Source organism: Alexandromys fortis, unplaced genomic scaffold, assembly GCF_014885135.2.
Source record: "Alexandromys fortis isolate MF-2015 unplaced genomic scaffold, M_Fortis_MF-2015_v1.1 scaffold_302, whole genome shotgun sequence".
Classification (NCBI taxonomy): domain Eukaryota; kingdom Metazoa; phylum Chordata; class Mammalia; order Rodentia; family Cricetidae; genus Alexandromys; species Alexandromys fortis.
The window spans coordinates 392,962-414,055 of record NW_026068267.1 but is presented as its reverse complement, the minus strand read 5'-3'; the positions used below and the strand labels follow the sequence as shown (position 1 = coordinate 414,055).

The window sequence follows — 21,094 nt, the reverse complement described above, 5'->3', positions numbered from 1 at the left end:
TGGGGTCGACCCCCGTAAGAGAACTGTAATTTTACAGAGGTTTCTGTGCTATTTACGGGATTGGCGGTGCGTGGTGTGGTTCTTGGGCTCCCTATGGTAACTGGCAGCTCCCGAAGTGCCTTATACTAAGCATTTATGCTTGCCAGTTGCCAAGTACTTTGATAAAACTTCAGCATCTTTCTCTTTTTTGTTTTTCAAGACAGGGTTTCTCTGTGTAGCAGCCCTGGCTGTCTTGGAACTTGCTTTGTGGACCAAACTGGCCTCAAAATTACAGAGATCCACCTGCTTCAGCCTCCCGAGTGCTGGAATCAAGGACGTGTACCCCCACCACCCGATTTTGAGGTCTTTCCCAGAACTAGACAAGACCAGGACTTCAGGCCCTGACACCACACAAGGCACCTCTGATAGCTAACTTTCATGAGTCATCTAAAAACCAAAAAGCACCAAGGTCATCTGAAGTGAGTTGGTATAGAATATATTTTACTCTTTAAAAATAAGACTTTCCGCGGCCATAGCTTCTATGTACAAAAATAAACATCTTCATATAAATAACTCACATGGCAGGAGGGGGAAGAGGTACAGAGGTGAAGGCCAGGACTGGGAGAATGTGCGAAAGACCCTCAGGCTTGGTCAGCTGAGGGGACAGTGTGGGGCAGAAGAGGACAGGGCTGCACTGCAGCCAGAATGCAGTCTTTCACCCCAGCCTGGACCCAGACAGGAGTTTCCCATGAGTCCTGTGTGCTAGGATGCTCTCAGCCAAGCAGTAGCCGTTCTCTTCGGGTTATCAGCTAAGTTTGGGGTGGCTGAGTAAGGGGAAGAGATGCAGAGAGCGGCACCGGGCCTTCCAGGGATCCACCGAGCATCTCACCCCCCATTCACTGCTCCCCAGGGCAGTGTGGCCCCGTGGCGGGGGGGTCTCTGCGATTCAGACGACCTTTCGATCAGTGGCTAGACTCAGTCCTCTAGAATAGAGCTGTCAGGAGCTAGGGTGGCAGCGAGGGACTACGTGGGCTCATCAGGGGCTGGGTGGACGTAGGCTCCAGGCAGTGGTGGTGGGTGGAGGGCCACAGTCATGGAAGTAGTCACTCTGGCAAAACTCTGGGGCAGGGTGGCAGGCATGCCCCACCTGAGCCCACCTCCCCGCGGAGCTGGAGGGCTTAGGACCTGTGGGCTCTCCTTGTAGATCTGTACCACCTGGAAGAGACCCCAGTCCCAGTGAGTCCCTTCATGGAGATCACCACTACTGCTGACAGGCTGGGCTCCTGCCAGAGCTCACAATCAAGATTGCCGGGCTGCGCAAACCCTCTGGTCTGGGCCCTAAAAGGGTAAGGCTGGTCCCACTGAAGACTGAGGGCATTGGTAATGGGTCTGCCCCATCCCTCGCTTTGCCATCCCATCCCTGAGGGTGAGCAGTGTGAGAGTTTGGTCACCTGTGGTGGGGGGCCCAGGATGGAGAGCAGTACAGGCAGCAGCAGGAGTCCATGGAGCAGGCCCAGGAGTGTTAGCACCGTCAGCACCACGAAGAAGTACCTGGGGGGGAAGAAGGAGGGTTGGTGGCCAGGCCCTGAGGTCACCTCAGGGTGGGTCGTCCCCTCTTCCTGAGCCCTCTTGTACCTTATGATGAAGTCAAAGTTGGAACCAGCAAGCATGAGCAGGCCCAGCAACGTGGAGACAGCCCCATCGGTCACAGGGGCAAATGTTTGCTCTAGAGCCCGAGCGGCGCGAAGGTTCCGGCTCCCCTGGGCGGTCAGGAAGCCCTAGGGAGAGAGTCCTGGGGTTCCTCCTCTGCCGACCACAGCCAGCTCACCCAGTGTCCCCAGTGGCTGTTTATGTATCTGGGGTGCACCCAGGAGAACTAACTTTGTGGGAATGGTCCGAAAGCATTGCTGAGTCCACTCTGGGAACATGAGAGATGTGTCTGGCCGCACCGAGCCATGCCCAGAGAGGTGTCAATGGTGTTTGGTCAGTTTTGATGCCGCCAGGCTGCTCATTCATCAGAGCACTGCTGCCTATGGCGGCCTTTGTGCAGAGTCCGAAACACTTACTACCCAGCCTTTCACAAAAAACTGTGCACGGGGCCAGCAAGATGGCTCAGTGGAAAAGGGTGCTTGCTGCCAAGCCTGGTGATTTGAATTTAATTCCCAGGGCTAACAAACTGGACGGAGGGAACTAGCTACTACAATTGTCCTCTGGACATGCCTCCCTCAAAATTAAATATGTGTAATAATAAAACATGTGTGCCAACTCCTGGCCCACACCTGACTTAGGGTAATAATAGGGTAACTTTTTTTTTTTTTTTTAAGATTTTTGTCTTGGTTTTGTATGTACGGTTTACCTGCATGTGTATATGTGCACCACATGTGTGCAGAGCCTGAAGAGTCCATAAGAGAGGCTTTGGGTCCCCTGAGGCAAGTACAGATGTTTTGTGAGTGGCCGAGTGGGTGCTGGGAACTCAATCTGGGTCCTCTGCAAGAGCAGCCAGCATTGTTTACTGTGGAGCTGTTTCCCTGGCTCCTCAGGGTAACATTTAAAATTCTTTCTTTCTGCTGTTCTGCACACTGGCTCCCCTCCCCCCTTCAGTGCTGGGGAATATCCGATCAGGTGTGCATTCAACTACTGAAGTATAGCTATAATCCTTTAGTGTTTATTTGAGGCAGGGACTGGTGTAGTTTGGACTGCCTCCACCAATCAAGGAAGAGATTATAGGTGTGTGCCACTATGCCCTATTCATATACTGCTTTATTTTTTTAAAATGTATACAGCTACAGTGTGCTGTCTGTCTCTTTTGCCTGCACACCAGAAGAGGGCACTAGGTCTCTTTACAGTGTGAACTCAGGGAATTGAGCTCAGGACCTGTGGAAGAGCAGTCAATGCTCTTAGCCTCTGTGCCATCTTGCCAGCCCTTTTTTATCATTTGCTGGTTTTATTTATTTATTTATTTATTTATTTATTTATTTATTTATTATGTATTCAATAGTCTGTCTGCTTATATGCCTGAAGGCCAGAAGAGGGCATCAGACCTCATTACAGATGGTTGTGAGCCATCATGTGGTTGCTGGGAATTGAACTCAGGACCTTTGAAAGAGCAGGCAATGCTCTTAACCGCTGAGCCATCTCTCCAGCCCCCTTATTTGCTGGTTTTAGACAAGGTCTTGCAGATCACTATGTAGACTAGGCTGCCCTTTAAACTGTGGCAATCCTCCCAGCACTCGGGAGGCAGAGGCAGGCGGATCTCTGTGAGTTCGAGACCAGCCTGGTCTACAGAGCTAGTTCCAGGACAGGCTCCAGAGCCACAGAGAAACCCTGTCTTGAAAAACCAAAAAAAAAAAAAAAAGGATAGTTTAAAAAAAAAAAAACTGTGGCAATCCTCCTGTTTTTGACTCCTGAGTGCCTGGATCACAGACGTGTACAATCACAGCAGGCTAGTATACTGTTCTCATAATCTATTAAGGGGCTGTGGGGACGGGTGAGGAATGCTGTTTGTGAGGCTAACTGCTGTGTGGGTGCTTCAGCTGGCCTGTGAGTGTGACGCCCCGGGAGAGCCCTGGGCCCTCTTTGGCTCTAACACACTTATTTCAGTAGAATCCTCCTTCATACCCACATTGCTATCTGTGCAATTTCTGCTCCCCTTTATAGCAAAACTACCTAAAGGAATTGTTGGTTCCTAGGCATGAGGACATGGCCTAATGGCAGAGCACCTGCCTGGTGTGTATGAGTTTGATCTGAAGTCTAAAAACACTAAAGTCAGAGGCAGGAGGATCAGGAGTTCAAGGTCATCCCCAGCTAGGCTAGGCAGTGGGTCAGCCTAGATAGTGTAAGACTGCCTCCGGGAAAATAATGTTTTCTGTCTTCCCACCTTCCATTCTGTCTTTCCGCCATTCCAAACAGGCCTTTCTCTCTCTCTCACTACAGATGTGGCCCTTATTTGCTTACTTATTTACTGGCCATCTAGACTAATTAAGATACAATTATGAAGGCTGCAGAGATAGCTCAGTAGTTAAGAGCACTGGCTGCTCTTCCAGAGGACCTGGGTTCAATTCCCAGCACCCATGTGGCAGCTCACAGCTGTCTGTAACTCCAGTTCTAGGAGATCTGACACCTTCACACCAATGCACAGAAAATAAATTTAAATAAATTATTCTAAAAAATAGAATAAAGGGGGCTGGAGAGATGGCTCAGAGGATAAGAGCACTGACTGTTCTTCCAGAGGTTCTGAGTTCAATTCCCAGCAACCACATGCTGGTTCACAGCCATCTGTAATGAGATCTGGTGCCCTCTTCTGGCCTGCAGGGACACATGCAAGTAGAATGCTGTATACATAATTAATAAATAAATCTTTAAAAAAAATAGGATAAAGGTGTGCAACCACCATGCCCATTTTAAACAGTTCCTAGCACACAGAAGGTGATCACACCCTTTTTGCTAAATACTGATCAGCTGACCTTTCCTCCCAGAGCCTAGGCTTACCAGAGCCACGTGAACTGTGAATTCAACACCAATGCCCACAGAGGCCACAAGGATCACCACAGGGATGGCACTCAGCTTGATGCCCAGGAATCCCATGATACCAAAGAGCTCCACAGTCATCATGGCCAGGACCAGCACCTGTGGAGGGCAGGGCTCACCCAGGGTCTGCACAGGGCAGGGTGGGAGCTGCTCGGGTCCCTCCCACTCCACCCTGCAAACACTCACTATGAGGCCGGCTGTCCACGGATCGAGGAGCAGCAGAGCACAAACAAGGAAGGTGCACACCAGCAAGATGCAGATCGCCAACAGGAAGCAGCGCCGCAGCCCCAGATACTGCTCCCAGAAGAGGAAGGGGGAGCCGCTGGGGTAGGCATGTACTCCTGCCTGGCCTGCCTCCGTGCATGCCGCCCGGGCCCCCTCGATGGCTTCTACAAAGTCTGCAGTCTTCTGGAGTCCGTGCAACAGGAAGGGGAACTGGGCAAACTCCAAGGGCTGGGCTGCGGGGACTGTGGAGGGGGCAGAGAGACAGAGGGAGGGTGTCGGGATAAGTGGGATGGTGAGGGGGGTGGAGGGTCAGGGCCGTGCGGCTGAGGACAGGTTCTAGGCGAGCCCCCCAGCACTCACTGCGAAGGTTCTCCCCAGTGGTATCGTATTTGTCGTGCAGCCATTCCGGAGGTGGGGGGTAGAAGTTGGCCTGAGAGGCTGCTAGGCCCAGGGGGTCACTGCTCACCCACACAGTTAGCCCCATGTAGAAGAGTTCTGGTGGAATCAGTCCTTCCTTGTCCACCAGTTTCCTTGTGGTCAGCTGGGAAGGCAGAGAAGGCTTAAGGCCTGGGCCATGAAGTCTAGAGCCCACTGCTGCTCTTTGACCGGTCAGCCCACTCCTCACCTGGTTGAAATCCAGAGGCTCCTGGGCATTCCCCGTTTGGATGAGCAGTTTGTAGGCCAGGGCGCCATCCTCAGAGCCGTTGCGGTAAGAGTGGCGGGTAATGCGTCCAGAAGCCCAATCCTGGTCAAATGCAGCCTGGATACCTGCAGTACACAGAATGGGCCAGTGTGGGCGGAGACTGCTCGTTTATTTCCCAACTGCTCAGACCCAAATAATCACATAGAAATATTAATTACAACACTGTTCAACCAATGATTTAGGCATATTCCTAGCTAGCTCTTACATCTTGAATTAACCCATTTCTATTCATCTATGTATTGGCACGAGGCTGTGGTTTACTGGTAAGGATCTGGCATCTGTCTCCTTTGGCAGCTACATGGCATCTCCTTGACTCTGCCTACTTTCTCTCTATATCTCTGTTCAGATTTCTTGCCTGGCCTTACTCTGCGAAGCCATTGGCCGAAACAACTTTATTCATTAACCAATGGTAATAAAACATATTCCCAGCATACAGAGGGGAATCCCACATGATCTCTCCTCTTCTGTCTAATTTAAAAGAAAGGTTTTAGGGGGCTGGAGAGATGGCTCGGCGGTTATGAGCATTGCCTGCTCTTCCAAAGGTCCTGAGTTCAATTCCCAGTAACCACATGGTAGCTCACAACCATCTGTAATGAGATCTGGTGCCCTCTTCTGGCCTGCAGGAATACATGTAGACAAAATATTGTATACATAATAAATAAATAAATAAATATTAAAAAAGAAAGGTTTTAACTTTAACATAGCAAATTATATGTACCAAAACAGGTATCAAGCAAGAATTACAGTTACAATATTTAGTCTATTTGTATTTGGCAAAATTAAAAAAAATATACTATCATCTATTTTATCTTTGAGAGTCTAAAGTTTTATATTTATCTTTTATCATAACTAAAGGAAAACTGTAATTATAACTATTTGTCTTCAACTCTATCAAAGACCCCAGAAGGATATAATATTACCTAAGTAAACAGGAAGTGCATTGTAAGCAACTTCCAAAGTTCTAGATTGACAGACATCTCGCTGCCTAGACAGTCACGATGGCCTACGGCTCTAGACCTTGCTCTGAAGCAGTCCCACACGTGGGTCTCTGGACCTTACCTTGCAGCCAGCTGCGGTAGTAGTGCAGCCAGGTGCGGGGTGCCTGGGAGGCAGGCGGGGGCAGCACGGCCTTGAGGGAGCTGAAGCGCTGGTGCAGATCAAAGAGGGCACGTTGGGAGTGGGCGTAGTCAAAGCCACCCTGTGTCACCAGGGCCACCTCATACAGGGAGAAGTACCTGAGCTGGGCGCTCAGGAAGGCATGTTCCTTGGTGCCCCGAGGTACTACATCTGTCAGGGCCAGCCCATCTTGTACCAAGGTGGCTCCATAGAGGCTCAGGCCCAAAAGTGCCCCAAAGAACACCAGCACCAGGGCCTGTGGAAAACGGGAACTAAGCAGGAGGCCTAGGGCTGCCCTCCAGCCCGCTGCCCTCCTTGGGGCCAGACATGCGAGTCCCTGTTCTGCCGCACCTGGACTAACCTTGGCTTGTGTCTGGAGCAGTAATGGAGCAAACTGATACCGGGCAAAATGGGCAAGAGTCCAGTGAGCACAGAGCAGGGGCCTGCAGGCTGCCTTTGGCCTTGCACCCTCCTCCTGGCCTAGAAGGTCTCGTGTGGACCCTCCAGTGCTGTAGAGTTCAGACCCCAGTGGGTCAGAAGGTGGGGATATCAGGTGGGTTTGAGGAGGCAAAATGGTGACTACGTGCTGGCTGCTGGCTTCGCAGTGGGTGAAAGCTTGCACCGTGGCCGTCAGGTGGGCAACGCCCACCGGCACTGTTCTGTCCCCCAGCTCCTGGGGCAGGATCTGAATGACTTGAGCAGGACAGGGGCTGGAAGAGTCAGAGAGAAGCCGATGAGTCATGCGCTAGCTGCGGGGGTGAAGATAGCTAGGATGAGGTTGGGGAAGGAAAAGGGCGGGCACCCAGGGACAGCACCTAGAAAAGCAGCAGAGCACATCTAGGCGTTGGTGGTGGCGGCGGCAGAGGTCGAGGCTGAGGATGGCCGGGAAGATGAGCATCACCGCTGCAAAGTTGCAGCCAACCACTATAGCTGCCTGGGAGACAGGATAAAGGCGCGATGAAGCGTGCTCCGAGCTCCATGGCCACCGCAATCCCACCTGCCCATTCATGAGGCCTCACCTGGAGGGAGAAAGCCCGCAACGCAGGGATGGGAACCAGGATGGCCATGAAGAAAGCAACCATGTTGTTGATGGACGTCAGAGCGACACTTATGCCCGTGCGCCTCAAACATTCACCCATTCGCTCCTGCCGGGACAGAACAGGGACACACTCTCAGGTCACAGAGGAGGGGAGGCTCAGAAACTTGGCAGGGAAGGAATTCAGATGCCACAGCAGTCAACTATGAGCGGGCACGTGCCAGCCTAAGGTCTTGAATTACATCACTGATCCTACGCCAGCCCTCAGGACCCCAGCGCAGCTACTGTTACTCCCATTTCTGTGCGGGCAGATGGATGCACAGAAAGCTTAATGAGCCAAGCAGACAAGATTACTCAAACCAAGAGGCTCTTAACCACTTTGATGAACTTCAGCTGGGCCCAGGCTGATGGACGGGTTCTTACTGGGAGAGGGGTGTCGGGGGGAGCCTTTGTGAAGGCATGTGCCAGCAGGAATATGTCATCCACGCCGATGCCCAGAGCCAAAAAGGGCAGGACCTGGAGGGACAGAGGGGGGACAATCAGGCATCTGGAGGAACCGTGTAGCTTGGGACGACCACTGAAGGCTGCCCCCGAGTCCTGGTCTACCTGAGTAGTAGCAGCATTGAAAGTGATGCCAAGCAGGGCACAAAGTCCAAGGCCTGAGGCCACTGCCAGGGCCACCAGCAACACCCCAGCAAGACCTACGGCCCCCTGGGACTGGGCACAGTCCCACCGTAGCATTGTTACGCAGGCATAGGCCAGCTGTGGGGAGAGGACACAATCTCAGACAGGGACTTCCAGGGTGGGAACTTGCTGGGTGGGGTGAGGCAGGGCTGCTAGATGCGGAACCCACCATGAGCAGGTAGCCTCCCACCACGCGGGTGGCACTGACTTCGGAGAACTCGTGCAGGATATCGTCCAGGCTGGTGGAGGAGAAAGCGTGGATCTGCTGGGATGCGTTGGCAGGCAGTGCCTCCTGGGCTAGCTGGGGAGACAGGGTGGCCGTGAGGGGGCAGGAGGGAGGGAGGGAGGGAGGGGTGGCCTCAGCGAGCTCGCCTTTGGCTCTGCCCACACTGACCTGCACGAAGCGCCGCTGCCAGGTCTGTAGCACTGTGCTGGCCTGCTCCTCGCTCCAGCCGATGTCGTGCGTCTGGTAGTCGCCCCGGAAGTGCTCGTACAGCTGACGGGGACTCATCAGCAGGAAGGTGCTCTGCAAGGCTTCTGCCCTGGTTGGGGATATAGCGGGGGTGGTGGTGGGGTCAGAGCTTGTAGGTCTGTGTGGCGCTTTCTCCAGAACTGCCTAGCATTACAGTGTGGACGTCCAAGTACCCTCACCAAGTCCCAGGGGACGCCCGACCTCAGCAGCTGTCCTTGGAGATCCCTGGCCGTGCCCCCCAGCAGTAGCTCCTCTTGCCAGTGCATGAACTTGTGGGAGAAGCCATGACAGCCCCCACTCAGCTCTTGAGCCACACTGGGAGCCTAGAAGGGAAGAGAAAAAGCTTGATAAATCTTTAGGATTTTAAAAATTATATTTATTTATGTGTGTGCACATGTTTGAGCATGCAAGCACGCCACGGTATGTTTGTGGAGGAGGCAGAGGTCGGAGGATAGCTTCTGAGATTGTTTCTCCCTCTCTCTCTCCATCATGTGGGTCCTGGGAATCAAACTTGGGTCATCAGGCTTGGTGACGAGTGCCTTGACCTGCTGAGCCATCTCAGCAGCCCTGAGTTGAATATACTGAGAGCTCCAAGTGCCAGGGATAAAGCTCGGTGGTGGAGCGTCTGCCTAACAAGCACGCCCAAGGCTCTGGATTCGATCACCATTACTATCACATACAGAAAAGGAGAGGTGGAAGTGTGATCCAGCCCAGCCCGGTGATACACATCTGTACATCTGCACACCCAGCAATCAGGACGTGTGTGTGTGTGTGTGTGTGTGTGTGTGTGTGTGCGTGCATGCGCACGAGCGTGTTCTCCAGAGGCCACAGGAGGAATCAAAGGCCTGGAAAATGGGTTGTTGGAAGGAAGAGGCATAATCACAGAGGGTTCTGAGAGCAGCCCCACCACCAAAGATAGAGGCACTTGGGATATGAGCTATGGCAGTCGTAGCTAGCTTCATCTTGCATCCTTTGTTGTCCAGGTTGGCCTTAAACTCACTATGTATCCAGCCTGACCTTAAGCTTCTACTCTGTTTCTACCTCTGGAGTGTGGAGGGCAACAGGCATGAGCCATCATGTCCACTTTTTTTGTTGTTGTTGTTTTGTTTGGTTTTGTTTTTTTAAAGACAGGGTTTCTCTATGTAACAGTCCTGGCTGTCTTCACTCCGTTGACCATGCTGGCTTTGAACCCAGAGATCCACCTGCTTCTACCTGCAGCGGTAGTGGCGCACGCCTTTAATCCCAGCACTTGGGAGGCAGAGGCAGGCGGATCTCTGTGAGTTCGAGACCAGCCTGGTCTACAAGAGCTAGGTCCAGGACAGGCTTCAAAGCTACAGAGAAACCCTGTCTCGAAAAACAAAAACAAACAAACAAGAAAGGCATGCACCACCACCGCCCGGCAAGAACAGAACACTTGTGTGTGTGTTTCCAGAAAACAGAGATGGGCAGAGCACCTCTCAGAACACAGAGACACGGGGAAGAGAGAAGAACGGGAAACTGTCTTTTCTGGGCAGATCTGGCCAGGAACCCACCTGTCTGCTGTGATGGTTGGGGGCACTAGGTGGGCAGTGGGGGTCATCGGGGTCCAGACAAGGTCGCCCAACGTAGGCCTGGCCCACCTGTGCTTTTTCTAGCAGCTCCCTGAAGCCCTCCAGAGAGGCGAAGGGGCCAAGCTCCTCTAACAGCCGCTGGGGATCCAGGTTGGTCCACTGAATATCAGGACGGCCCCTGGGGAAAGCAAGCCCGTGGTTAATGAAGGTCAGAAATGAATGCCTGCCCGCAGACTTCTGCCTTGGGCCCTGCTTCACTCTGCGGACCTCTTCCACAAGGAGAGTGTACGAGGTGTGGCTTGCCTCAGCTACCAGCCTGCTGCAGTGAGCTTTAGACACAAAAGGGGCTAAGGCAGACCTTGGGATATATGTGCTTGATACGTGGACAGGTCAGAAAACCTCACTACTCCACACTAAGATGGCCAGACCCGCACCTGTGTCTAACAGGCTTTCTTTTCATCCCAAGCAACAACTCAGTTGACAGTCAGTTGCTGCAAGCAGGAGTCTTGAGAGATCTTTGCCTGAGGTGTGTTCTGTCTAAACCAGACAGGCCTCCTTCCCTTCGGAGGCAAGGGAGAGGCAGGTGGAGAGCCTTGGGCAGCCCTTGGCAAGGCTTTCACCACCCTTCTCACTCACGCCCCCACACCTCTCCTTTCTTTGGGGGAGTCCCTGGCGGGAGATGAAACAGGCTCCAGGGGCGGCTGGGGCGGCACTCACGGCAAGTAGGCAGAGCCCCCTTGGAGTTTGGCTCCTTCCCAGAAGCAGTCAAGTGGGGTGAGGATCACACACGGGAACAGCTTCTCGATCATCTGCCAAGGACACCCCGGGTCAGTAGGATACCCTCTGCAATCCTCCCGACACCCCCACCTCCAGTGGAGGCTTTGAGCCTTCCCACAGTGCCTCACCCTGGGGGCACTCACCCGCTCAATCATCCCATTTTCAATGAGTGGTACTCCTGACTTGTAGCAGATTTTGTTCAAATCCCAGGACCTGCCAAGGCCAGGGCACAGGTGAGCAGTAGGCTAGGGACCCCCGTTCTAGAACTTCTGCAGCATGCGTCCGCGCCCAGCCACCCAGGGCTTCAGCCAGACTTACTTCCCATAAAGTGACACTTGAACTTTACTGGCTGTGAGGGCCGCCTGGAGGTGAAGGCCAAGTGCCTCGGCGGTGAGGACGTTTCCCCCCTCCTGGCGTGCAGTCTGAATCAGCATCTGAGAGGTGTAGGCAGCCTCCTCGCCCAGCTTCTCTCTGGTGTAGTGCAGCTCCTGGCTCACCCGGCTGTCCACTGCCGGAGCAAAGAGAAAGGGCTGGGGGAAGGGCCCAGGTAGAGCATGGTAGTCTAGGGTCCAAGCATGGCCCACGCTGGCTGGGGCTCAGTGCAAGGGCTTGAAGGTTTGCATGGGTGTCAGTCCATGGTTGAGGGCCTGCCCAGAAGGTACAGGGTCCTGGGCTCAATCTCAGCACCAGAAGGAAGATATCAGTGTGAGCTAGGCTTGCAGGGTTAGAGGAACACCCAGGTTAGTGGTACCCTCAGTCCCACTCTGCTTAGCTGGGCAGGTGTTAGCCTGTGGGGAGGGTTTGCTCAAAATCTGGTCAGAAGCATGGGCAGTGATGGCTGTGCCTGGTAAGGACAGATCCCGCAGCCCATGGGCAACGGGGTTAGAGACCCAGACTCCATTCCTCAGCCTCACTGAGAGCCACGCCTGCGGCATCCCTCAAGTTCTGTGTTATGCGAGCCATGGAGTCACCCACCCTGCCTGGAGGCCTTGCTTGATAGCTGCAGTCACCCTCTGGAACCCACCTACACTTGTTCCCTGCCTCCCCCTACCCCATTCTATGGCTCTGGCTGGTCTAGAACTAGCCAGGATGTTCTCAAACTTGGGACAATTCTCCTACCTCTGCTTTCCAAGTGTTGGGCTTATAAGTGTGTGCCACCATTCCCAACAGCCAATCTCTTTTCAAGACCACAGGCTCTCTTTTCTCTTTAAAGATTTATTCAGGGCTGGAGAGATGGCTCAGTGGTTGGGAGCATTGCCTGCTCTTCCAAAGGTCCTGGGTTCGATTCCCAGCAACCACATGGTGGCTCACAACCATCTGTAATGAGATCTGGTGCCCTCTTCTGGCCTGCAGGCATACATGCAGACAGAATATTGTATACATAATAAATAAATAAATATTTAAAAAAAAGATTTATTCATTTATTTATTTTATAGACAAAGTTCTGCCTGCATGTATGCCTGTAGGCCAGAAGAGGGCACCAGATCTCATTATAGATGGTTATGAGCCATAACATGGTTGCTGAGACTGAACCCAGGTCCCCTGGAAGAGCAGCCAGTGTTTCTAACCCCTGAGCCATCTCTCCAGCCAAGGGCCACACAGATTTTCTATCCAGGCCACTTCCTCTTATTCCCTGCCCCACCACTGTCCCCAGTCTCTACTGCGGTACTGACTCCACCAGGCTTAGGTTAGCAGCTGCTTCATGGAAGGAAGGCGGACAGGACAGACAAACGCCCCTGTAAGTGAGGGTGCGGAGGCATGGGAGGAGGGAGAAAATGGGGAAGACTTGATAAGAAAGTGGGGGAAAGAAACACAACTTAAAATACACCAGCAGGACTAGAGAATCCTCGGGATAAAATGTCAGACAAAGACAAAGGTCAGCTCACAAGGGTGACGGCAGATAGCAGAGTAGAAAGAACGCACTGTACACGGGAGGAGGCCAAGGGTTCTGGCGCTAGAACAAGGCTCTCGTCAGGCTCTGCTGCTGACGTTCTGTGTCTTGGCAAATTATTATCCCTGAGCCTCAATTCTCACCTCTATTTATTTATTTTAAGATATTAAAAAGACTTCTTAGGTTTATTTTATATATACAACTTTTTATTTAGTTTATATATGCAAATGTTTTGTCTGCATGCATGTATGTATATGCATCAGGTGCAGGTCTGGGGCCCCCAGAGGTCAGATCTTCTGGAACTGGAGTTACGGATTTTGAGCCACCATGTGGGTGCTAGGAATTGGACCTGGGTCTCTGGTAAGAGTAGCCAGTGCTCTTACCCACCAACCCGTCTCTCAAGCCCATCTTAGTGTGAGGCTGAGTGTGGAGACTCTGACTCCAGCTTCAGAAGCGGAAGCTGGAGGACTGGTGTTGGGTTCCATAGGCTTACAGCACCCTGGTAGACTGGTGTTGAGTCCTACCGGCTTACAGCAGCCTGGCTACATGGTGAGCCCTGTCTCAAACACCAACCAACCAACCCAACAAAGAAACAGGCGGCTAGCGCGCCACCCTGGTAGTATTAGAACAAAGGCAGCGGAAAGACCTAGGAAACGGCCCAGAGGTGCGATGTGGAGTTGCAGCCGCTAGTTGCCAGAAGAGAAATGACAACACAGGAAAAGGAGAGGAAACCAGGGGAAGACATGACTGCGCACAGCTGGGAAAAGCGGAAGAGCATCTGCTAAGCTGGTTCTCTAGAAGAAGGGTACGCCTGGCTAACCAGCGCACGCCCCACCTTCGTGGTAACAGTGTGTGCCGTGCAGGAGCTCTATTCTACATCGCCTTAACCCACGACTTTTTTTTTCCTTTTTTGAGAGAAGGGCTCACGTAGCCCAGGCTGGCCCTGAACTCGTTATGTAGTTGAGGGTGATGTGGAACTAACAATCTTCCTGCCTCCCACAGAGATAAACATGCCTGTTTCTCGGCAGTGCTGGGGATGGACCAGGGCTTTGCGGGAACTAGAAGTCACTCTCCCCGCTGAGCTACACCTCATCTCTGGACCCTCCACTCCTTTTGTTTTCGCAATGGGGCTTCACGGAGTCCAGGCTGTCCTCAGATTTTCTACGTAGCTGCGGCTGGTACTTAAGTAGCTGAGGTAGGATTGAGCTGATTAAGCTGTGAATTTAAGGCCAGCCTGAAGTACTATATAAGATCCTGTCTGAATAACAACAACAATGGATTACTACCCTACTAAATTAACAGAAATTAAAACTGACTGCATTGCTGGACTATAGAGGTCCACCACGGAGTGGAATCTGGTACGTTGTATCAGTATGCTCGCAAGTACTAGTCCAAAAATTTTGCTTTTAGGGGCTGGAGAGATAGCTCAGCAGTTAAGAGCACTGACTCCTCTTCCAGAGGACCTGGGTTCAATTCCCAGCACCCACATAGCAGCTCACAACTGTCTGAAAATGCAGTTCCACGAGATCTGACACCTTCACACCAATGCACATAAAATGAAGTTAAATAAATTATTTAAAAAATTATTTTTAAAAATATCGCTTTTAAGGACGTAAGAGCTATTGTAGGGTTCACGTCTTGTGATCAAGACAGGAATTAGCAGGTTCTGAGCAGATATTTTCATCATCTGACAAGCCAGTAAGAGGCAGCCATTGGAATCAGAAAAGGGGTTCAGGAACCATGGCTGTGCACTAATAAAGGTTTGGGGTTTCGATACTGTTAAGAGAGAGCCAGTGGGCTAGAGAGTTGGCTTAGCAGTTAAGAGCACAGGCTAGTCTTTCAGAGGAGCCGGGTTCAATTCCCGGTACCTACATGGCATCCATGTAGCTGCCTGCCACTCCAGCTCCAGGGGATCTGATAGCTTCTGGACTGTGCAGGCATTTGGCAAACACACGGTGCACAGGCATGCACGCAGGCAAACACCATGCACATAAATACACGAGAGAGCGAGCCAGGGAAGAACCATAACGAGGCCGAAGGAGAAGAGACGGAATCGGACAGACAGTGGGGGTGGGGGTGGGGGTGCGGGGCTCACAGAAGAGCCGGGCCTCTGCAGACTCTGAGAGGAAGAAGCAAGGAGAGGGAGGCCCCAAGCAGGCACAGGGGCTGACTTGGCCGGAGTTCTGTGTACTCCAGGGGGCGATGGGAAGGCAGATTTGAATGAAGGCGAGGTTGACTTATTTCCTTAGCCTCTTTGCTAGCCGACTGATTTCACTAGCCATTCTCAGAAAGGCCGCTGGTTCCTCCCTAGCGCCACGGAGCAAAAACACATTTTCCAAAGTGCCAATCACAAAAGCGCATTGCATTTTGCTAACTGAAGGATTCATCAGTAACATACTCTCGCCAAGTTGAACACAGGAAATTGGGTAGGAGGTTTTTCAACTTTTTTTCCACTTTATTCTATCTATCTATCTATCTATCTATCTATCTATCTATCTATCTATCTATCTATCTATCCATCCATCCTCCATTTACCTACCTTCCCACCTATCAACTTATGCACTAGTATTGAACACAGGCTATATATACATACTAGGTAAGCAAGTTACCACTATAGCCTCAGTCCTTTTTTTAAAAAGTCCTTTTAATTATGAGCGCGTATGTGTGCCTGTGTGTGTGCATGCGTGTGTGAAGGCTAGAGGTTAATATGTTGTGTTCCCCTCTGTCACTCTGTTTTTTGAGACAGGTTCTCTCACCGAACCTGGGTCTCACCATTTCTGCTGTGGCACAGGGCCTAGGGTCCACTTGTGTCTGCTCTGCCCACCCCAGTGCCCATGGCCTTCACACAGGTGTTGGGTCACGTGCCTGTGTGGCAAGCAAGCACTTTGCCCACCAAGCTACCTACCCGGTCCTAATACTTTGAGACACCATTTCAATAACCTGCCAAGACTGGTCTTGAATTCACTCTCGCCCAGGAAGTCCTCCAACTATCTCAGCCTACCAAGTAACTGAGATGATTGGCCCCGTGCAAACAGGCTCAGCCTTCATCACTTTAAAGAGACACAGGACAGAGTGTGGTGGCGCACGTCTTTAATCTCAGCACTTAGGAGCACAAGGCAGGAGAATCAAGGTTATCCTTATCCCTCAGCATGAAGAAGTTTGCGGTCAGTCTGGCCTATAGAAGACAGGGTCTGCCTTTGTATCCCTGGCTGGCCTAGAGCTCTCAACACACTCCTGCCTCTGCTTCTAAAGGCATAAGCCACCATGTCCAGATATGACTTCCGCTTCCGTGTCTTTTCCTCCTCTTCCTCCATTATCATCCTCACCATCTGGCCCAGACTGGTCTTGAACTCATCTCCCCAGTATCACCATGTCTTGGGATAAGCCTGAGGGCAAGTCTCATATGCTGAAGACAGAGAGGAAAGAAAGAACCTGGGTCCTGGCTGCTGTCCTTCGTCTGCCAGACTAATCACCCAGAATTCTCTATTGCCAAATCTCCTGTTACAAGAACAAAACCTCAGCCTTCTTCCTTCCTGTGCTATGGACCCCCTTCCCTCTCTTTCATGTGGCTACGAGGACTCCTAACGATATAATTAGTAGTGTTCTGCAGAAGATTGAAAAGGTCTTAACTGTGGCACCATCACAGGGTGGGACGGATGGGTTAATTGCGAGAGACATTAAAAAGAGGAACCAGTAAATGAGAACTGGGACCGGCTCCTAGGGATTTAGCTTTGAGCTGCCGCTGATGCCACCGACAGGTGGGTGATCGACAGGTGGGTGATCGTGTCCTGCCCTCACATCAAAGGGCTGCCCGCTCCTTATCTTCGAGTCAGGCTACCTGTGATCATTGTCATTTACAGAACTATCTATCTGTGTGTGCACGCATGCAGGTGTGCATGTCTGTGTCCAAACAAAGAAGGCAAAGGGGGGGGGGCTCTGTCTCCTTGAAGCCAGGCTTTGTGTTTTCTTGGGTAGGCCTGAAGCCCACAAATCCCAGACGCTGGAGAGAGAGAGAGAGAGAGAGAGAGAGAGAGAGAGAGAGAGAGAGAGAGACTCTGCTACATGGGTGCTGGGATCTGAGCTCTGGTCCTTGAGATTGCGCAGCTAACACTCCTAACTACCCAGACATCTTCCCAGCCCTTCCACCTCATTTTCTTTCTTTCTTTCTTTCTTTCCTTTTCTTTTTTTTTTTTTCTTTTTCGAGGCAGGGTTTCTCTGTGGTTTTGGAGCCTGTCCTGGAACTAGCTCTTGTAGACCAGGCTGGTCTTGAACTCACAGAGATCCGCCTGCCTCTGCCTCCCAAGTGCTGGGATTAAAGGCGTGCGCCACCACCGCCCGGCTCCACCTCATTTTCTGAGACAAAGTTTGTGCCTGAGCCTGGAGCTCGTGATTTCAGTGAGACTAGCTGGCAGTCCCAGAATCTGCCTGTCCCACTCCCCCAGTGCCAGGGCTGCACTGCCACATCTGGCTTTTTTACGTGGATGCTGGGGATCAAACTCAAGTTCTCACGCGTGTACAGGAAGTAAGTGCATTCCTCACTGAGCCATCCTCCAAGTCCCCCCCCCCCAAAAAAAAATTTAGGAGAAGCAAAGGAAAACAGGTCACATTTTACAGCCGAGGAGGGCCTTGACCTCTGTTTGAAACTCTGCTGACTGAGGTCCTGCTCCTTCTACTTCCTATCCTAGCAAAACTAGAAACAAAAAAAACCTCTAAGGCTCTCAATTTGATCAGCTCCTCATCGGGAAGGGTGTTAAATGGGGAGACTTAACTACAGAGCGACAGAGAAGTGATCATGATCCTACTAATCTCAACACAAAGGAGTCTACAGCAAGAGGATCCCAAGGATGACACAGGGAGGCCACATCCCAAAGGGTCTAGGAATCAACTACCCCGCTTATGATTCCTTCCTCCCAACAGCAGACACAGGCAGAGTCCCTTCTTTGAAGGAGGGCAGGAGGGGGATGAGCGAATGTGGATGTTGAAGCAGTGTTTAATTGGGGAAGATCTGGGGAATGCAGAAAGAGGAAGGGTAGGGCGCGGGGGGGGGGGGCGTGCGAGACTCACTTTATTGTGGCAGGATATTCAAAAGTCGTTTGGGACCACCCAAGCAGCCGTGGTTTGTGTGGGCGCACGCACACATGCGTGTATGCACATGTGGGTCCTGATGCTGGGGCAGGCTGGCAGGCAGGGAGAAACATCTGCTGTGGACCCTAGGGCTGTCTTGAGAGGGTGAGCGCTTAGGAGTCTGCCGAGGGCTGGGGGAGGGTGGAAACTGGGGTGTGGGAGCCCAAGATGCAGGAAGGCGCCAGGAACATCTGCTCCGTATCCTAGGTCTTGCCAGTATTTGAAATAACTCAAGGGTGCGAGACAGCGACCTGGGACCTGCCCTGGGTGTGGGCCAGGGCTGGGGAGGTCTGGGGATGGCTGCAAATGTAAATTCCCCAGGAAGGACAGAGAAGCCTGGGACTTCTTCAGACAGCTGCCAGATGAAACCAGGCGTCAGGGAAGAATAGAGCCGTGCTGAAATTATCAACTGCTTAATGCTCCCATTAGGAAGTGGGGATTTGATCCCATTTGACCCTGACTATTGTCTCAAAGTGCAGTCTAGGCTACTTCTCCGCTCCAGGGCTGCAGGGCTCTAGGTGCGTGGCATTTCTACCCAGAAGTCCAGTCAGATGGTATGATCAAGGGTTCCTATCCTTCTGCACCTAACTTTTCTTTTTTTCTCTGGCTTCGCCCCCTTCCCAGTGTCAAGGATCAAACCTAGCTAGGGTCTTGGGCATGCCAGACAAGCTGTCTGCTGTCAGCTACATCCCTAGCGATCTCTCTTCTGGCTGTCCTTTTCTCTCTGTCTCTCCGACCACAGGCTATTGTTGAATTCCAAGACCAAAGCGATTCTCTTGCCTCAACCCCTTGAGTAGCTAGAACCACAGCCTAGCTTCCAGTTTCCCGGTCCCTCCCTGCCTTCTCTTATACAACATGACTACCCTCTGCTTTGTTTTGTGTGGAACTTAGCCCGGCACACATCTTACTTTTCTTGGCTACCAAGAAACGAGTCTTGTTCCATTTGTTAAACTCTGATGTACAATTTAAAAAAAAAAAAGGGGGGGGCTCACTGGGTGGCGGTGGCACACACCTTTAACGGCAGCACTCAGGAGGCAGAGGGAGGAAGATCTCTGAGTTCGAGGCCAGCCTGGTCTATAGAGTAAGTTCCAGGACAGCCAGGGCCATGCAGAGAAACCCTGTCTCAATGAAAAGAAACAAAACAACCTAGCTATAAAGGTTAAATACACATACATATGATCAAAGCTAAATATTCTAGAAGCTTAGTCATAGGAGGCTACCGTCTAGAGGTGTCCATTTCTGGGTGAGAGAGGTAGACGGGGAGGCTGAGGGTACAGCTTGATGGTGGAGTCTTGCCTGCATGCACAATGCCCTGGGCTCCATTTACAGCCCTGAGGGAGACTGGAGGAGAGGCAGGCATTCTCCAACATGCCCAGATACCCAGACTCGGGAGACTCCCCTCCAGATCCTTGACCAGGTCTGTTGGGGCTCAGTGACCAGTTCCTCATCCTGACCTTCGTCTTGGGCTTCCACCAAACAAAGCAGCTATGGCCAGTGTCAGCAACTCACCTTCTACCCAGAGCTGTTCCAGGTCTGTCTCAATTACGGCCACTCGGAGACCCAGTGCCAGAGCCCCAAAGGCCACCAGTCCCAGGAAGAGCACTTTACCACAGTGTCTCTGGATCCTGCACCCCAGGGAGAAGAGGAGGCCTTGGAAGTGAGCACGAAGCCAGAGAGGAGCCTGCAGGCTCCCAGCTAGGATCTGGGAAGGAAAGAGAAGGGTCAGCCAGGTGTCAGCTTAATACAGAACCCTTCCCTTGTCTCTCTCTGTCAAGTCCTTGTTTCCTGACTTCTGGATGCAGGGCAGGAAGCAGCTACAGATAGAGACTTCAAATTGAAGACTTAACTCTCTTCTGCTCTGCCTTCTCCACAAGCACACCTGAGAATGCCCCCCCATTTTTTTTTTTTTTTTTAGCGTTGTGAGCCATGAACACACACTAGCTGTCAGTTGGGCACAGAGGCAAACCCACAGACGTACTGTTTTCACTGTCCGGATGATAGGACAGTGAGCTAGCGCTCACTCGTCTTCACAGATCCAGTAACACTTGACCAGAAACCATCATACACCCCGCAGACGGTCAAGTGACAGACAACCCTGCTTCTTCTAGCTTCTCTTCTACTCACCTGAGGAGGCCGAGCTGGAGGTGTGTAGCTTGGAGGCAGCTCTCCAAGAGACAGCGACCGAACCATGCTGGTGAGGATGGGGGGCGCGAGCGCCCCCAACCTGCGTTATCTGAGCGCGTCCATAGGCTAGCTCGGCCCCTTGTGCCGTCCGGCTTCGCCTGGGGATTCCTAGGGGCCGCGAACGTGCGATCGTGGGGGAGACGCGGGTGCAGACGCACAGGAACAGCCCGGAGCTGCGGTGCGGGGTGGCTCAGGTCCGCGGCGCTAAGTCCCGCTGGATCTGTGGACCGTGCTCCAAAGTGAGCTCCGCGTGTGGGTGGAACCGGCTGGCTGAGAAGCACCTCACAGCTCCACAGCTCAAGGTGGCGACTGCGGATCTCTCGGGAAGCAGCGGGAGCCTCAGAAAAAGGAGCGGGCCGGGGTGACGCCCTCCCATTGGCTGAGGGGGCCGCAAATTACCCACAGCCCGGCTGCCGGATCCGTTGCTAGGTAACGGCGCCGCAGGGGGCGGGGCAGGAGACCACCCAGGCAGGGCCACCCCTTGCCTCGCCTCCCCAGTTCGCCTCTCCGCCCGCGGGGCCCAGGGGGTGGAGAAGGAAGGGCGATCCTGGAGGCGCTAGTCGCTGGCCAAGTGTAAGTCAGGATGTTGAGAAAGGGAGTCTGCTGGTCCCCTTAGGGCCACCCTTTCTTCCTGACCCAGCGCAACCCCAAGGAGCTTCTTTCCACTCTCTCCGTGTAGGCCAGAGTCATCTCTCTAAAATGCTTATCTCATGATTGATCCAAAGCCCAGGACCCAGCACCATCCAAACTATAGCTAAAGCTTCTTCTCCCCTAAGTGCCTCACACCCACTCAGTTGCCTTCCAGTCCCGAATCGCCCTCAGTAAT

General features: G+C 52.4%; 1 protein-coding gene across 5 annotated transcripts; it reads right to left on the bottom strand.

Annotated features, from left to right (window-relative positions):
- Nucleotides 1–459: 459 nt before the first annotated feature.
- Nucleotides 460–20,707, bottom strand: Ptch2 (patched 2). Of its 5 annotated transcripts, XM_050131917.1 has the most exons (22): nt 20,209–20,638; nt 19,594–19,786; nt 11,388–11,577; nt 11,213–11,282; nt 11,010–11,101; nt 10,275–10,470; nt 8,944–9,065; nt 8,665–8,812; nt 8,440–8,571; nt 8,193–8,348; nt 8,010–8,102; nt 7,570–7,695; nt 7,366–7,484; nt 6,912–7,260; nt 6,494–6,806; nt 5,357–5,499; nt 5,092–5,272; nt 4,693–4,973; nt 4,468–4,605; nt 1,615–1,757; nt 1,431–1,530; nt 460–1,194 (listed from the first exon to the last, which is right to left on the bottom strand). In XM_050131917.1, the coding sequence occupies exons 1-22, from the start codon at nt 20,272–20,274 to the stop codon at nt 1,003–1,005; spliced, it is 3,543 nt and encodes a 1,180-aa protein (XP_049987874.1). In that variant the 5' UTR covers nt 20,275–20,638; the 3' UTR covers nt 460–1,002. The 5 variants fall into 5 exon arrangements, 4 of the variants coding, with proteins under 4 accessions (XP_049987874.1, XP_049987876.1, XP_049987877.1 ...); XM_050131919.1 differs by lacking the exon at nt 4,468–4,605 and having other exon boundaries at nt 20,209–20,642; XM_050131921.1 differs by lacking the exons at nt 460–1,194; nt 1,431–1,530; nt 1,615–1,757; nt 4,468–4,605; nt 4,693–4,973 and having other exon boundaries at nt 5,125–5,272; nt 6,494–6,581; nt 6,670–6,806; nt 20,209–20,653.
- Nucleotides 20,708–21,094: the final 387 nt, after the last annotated feature.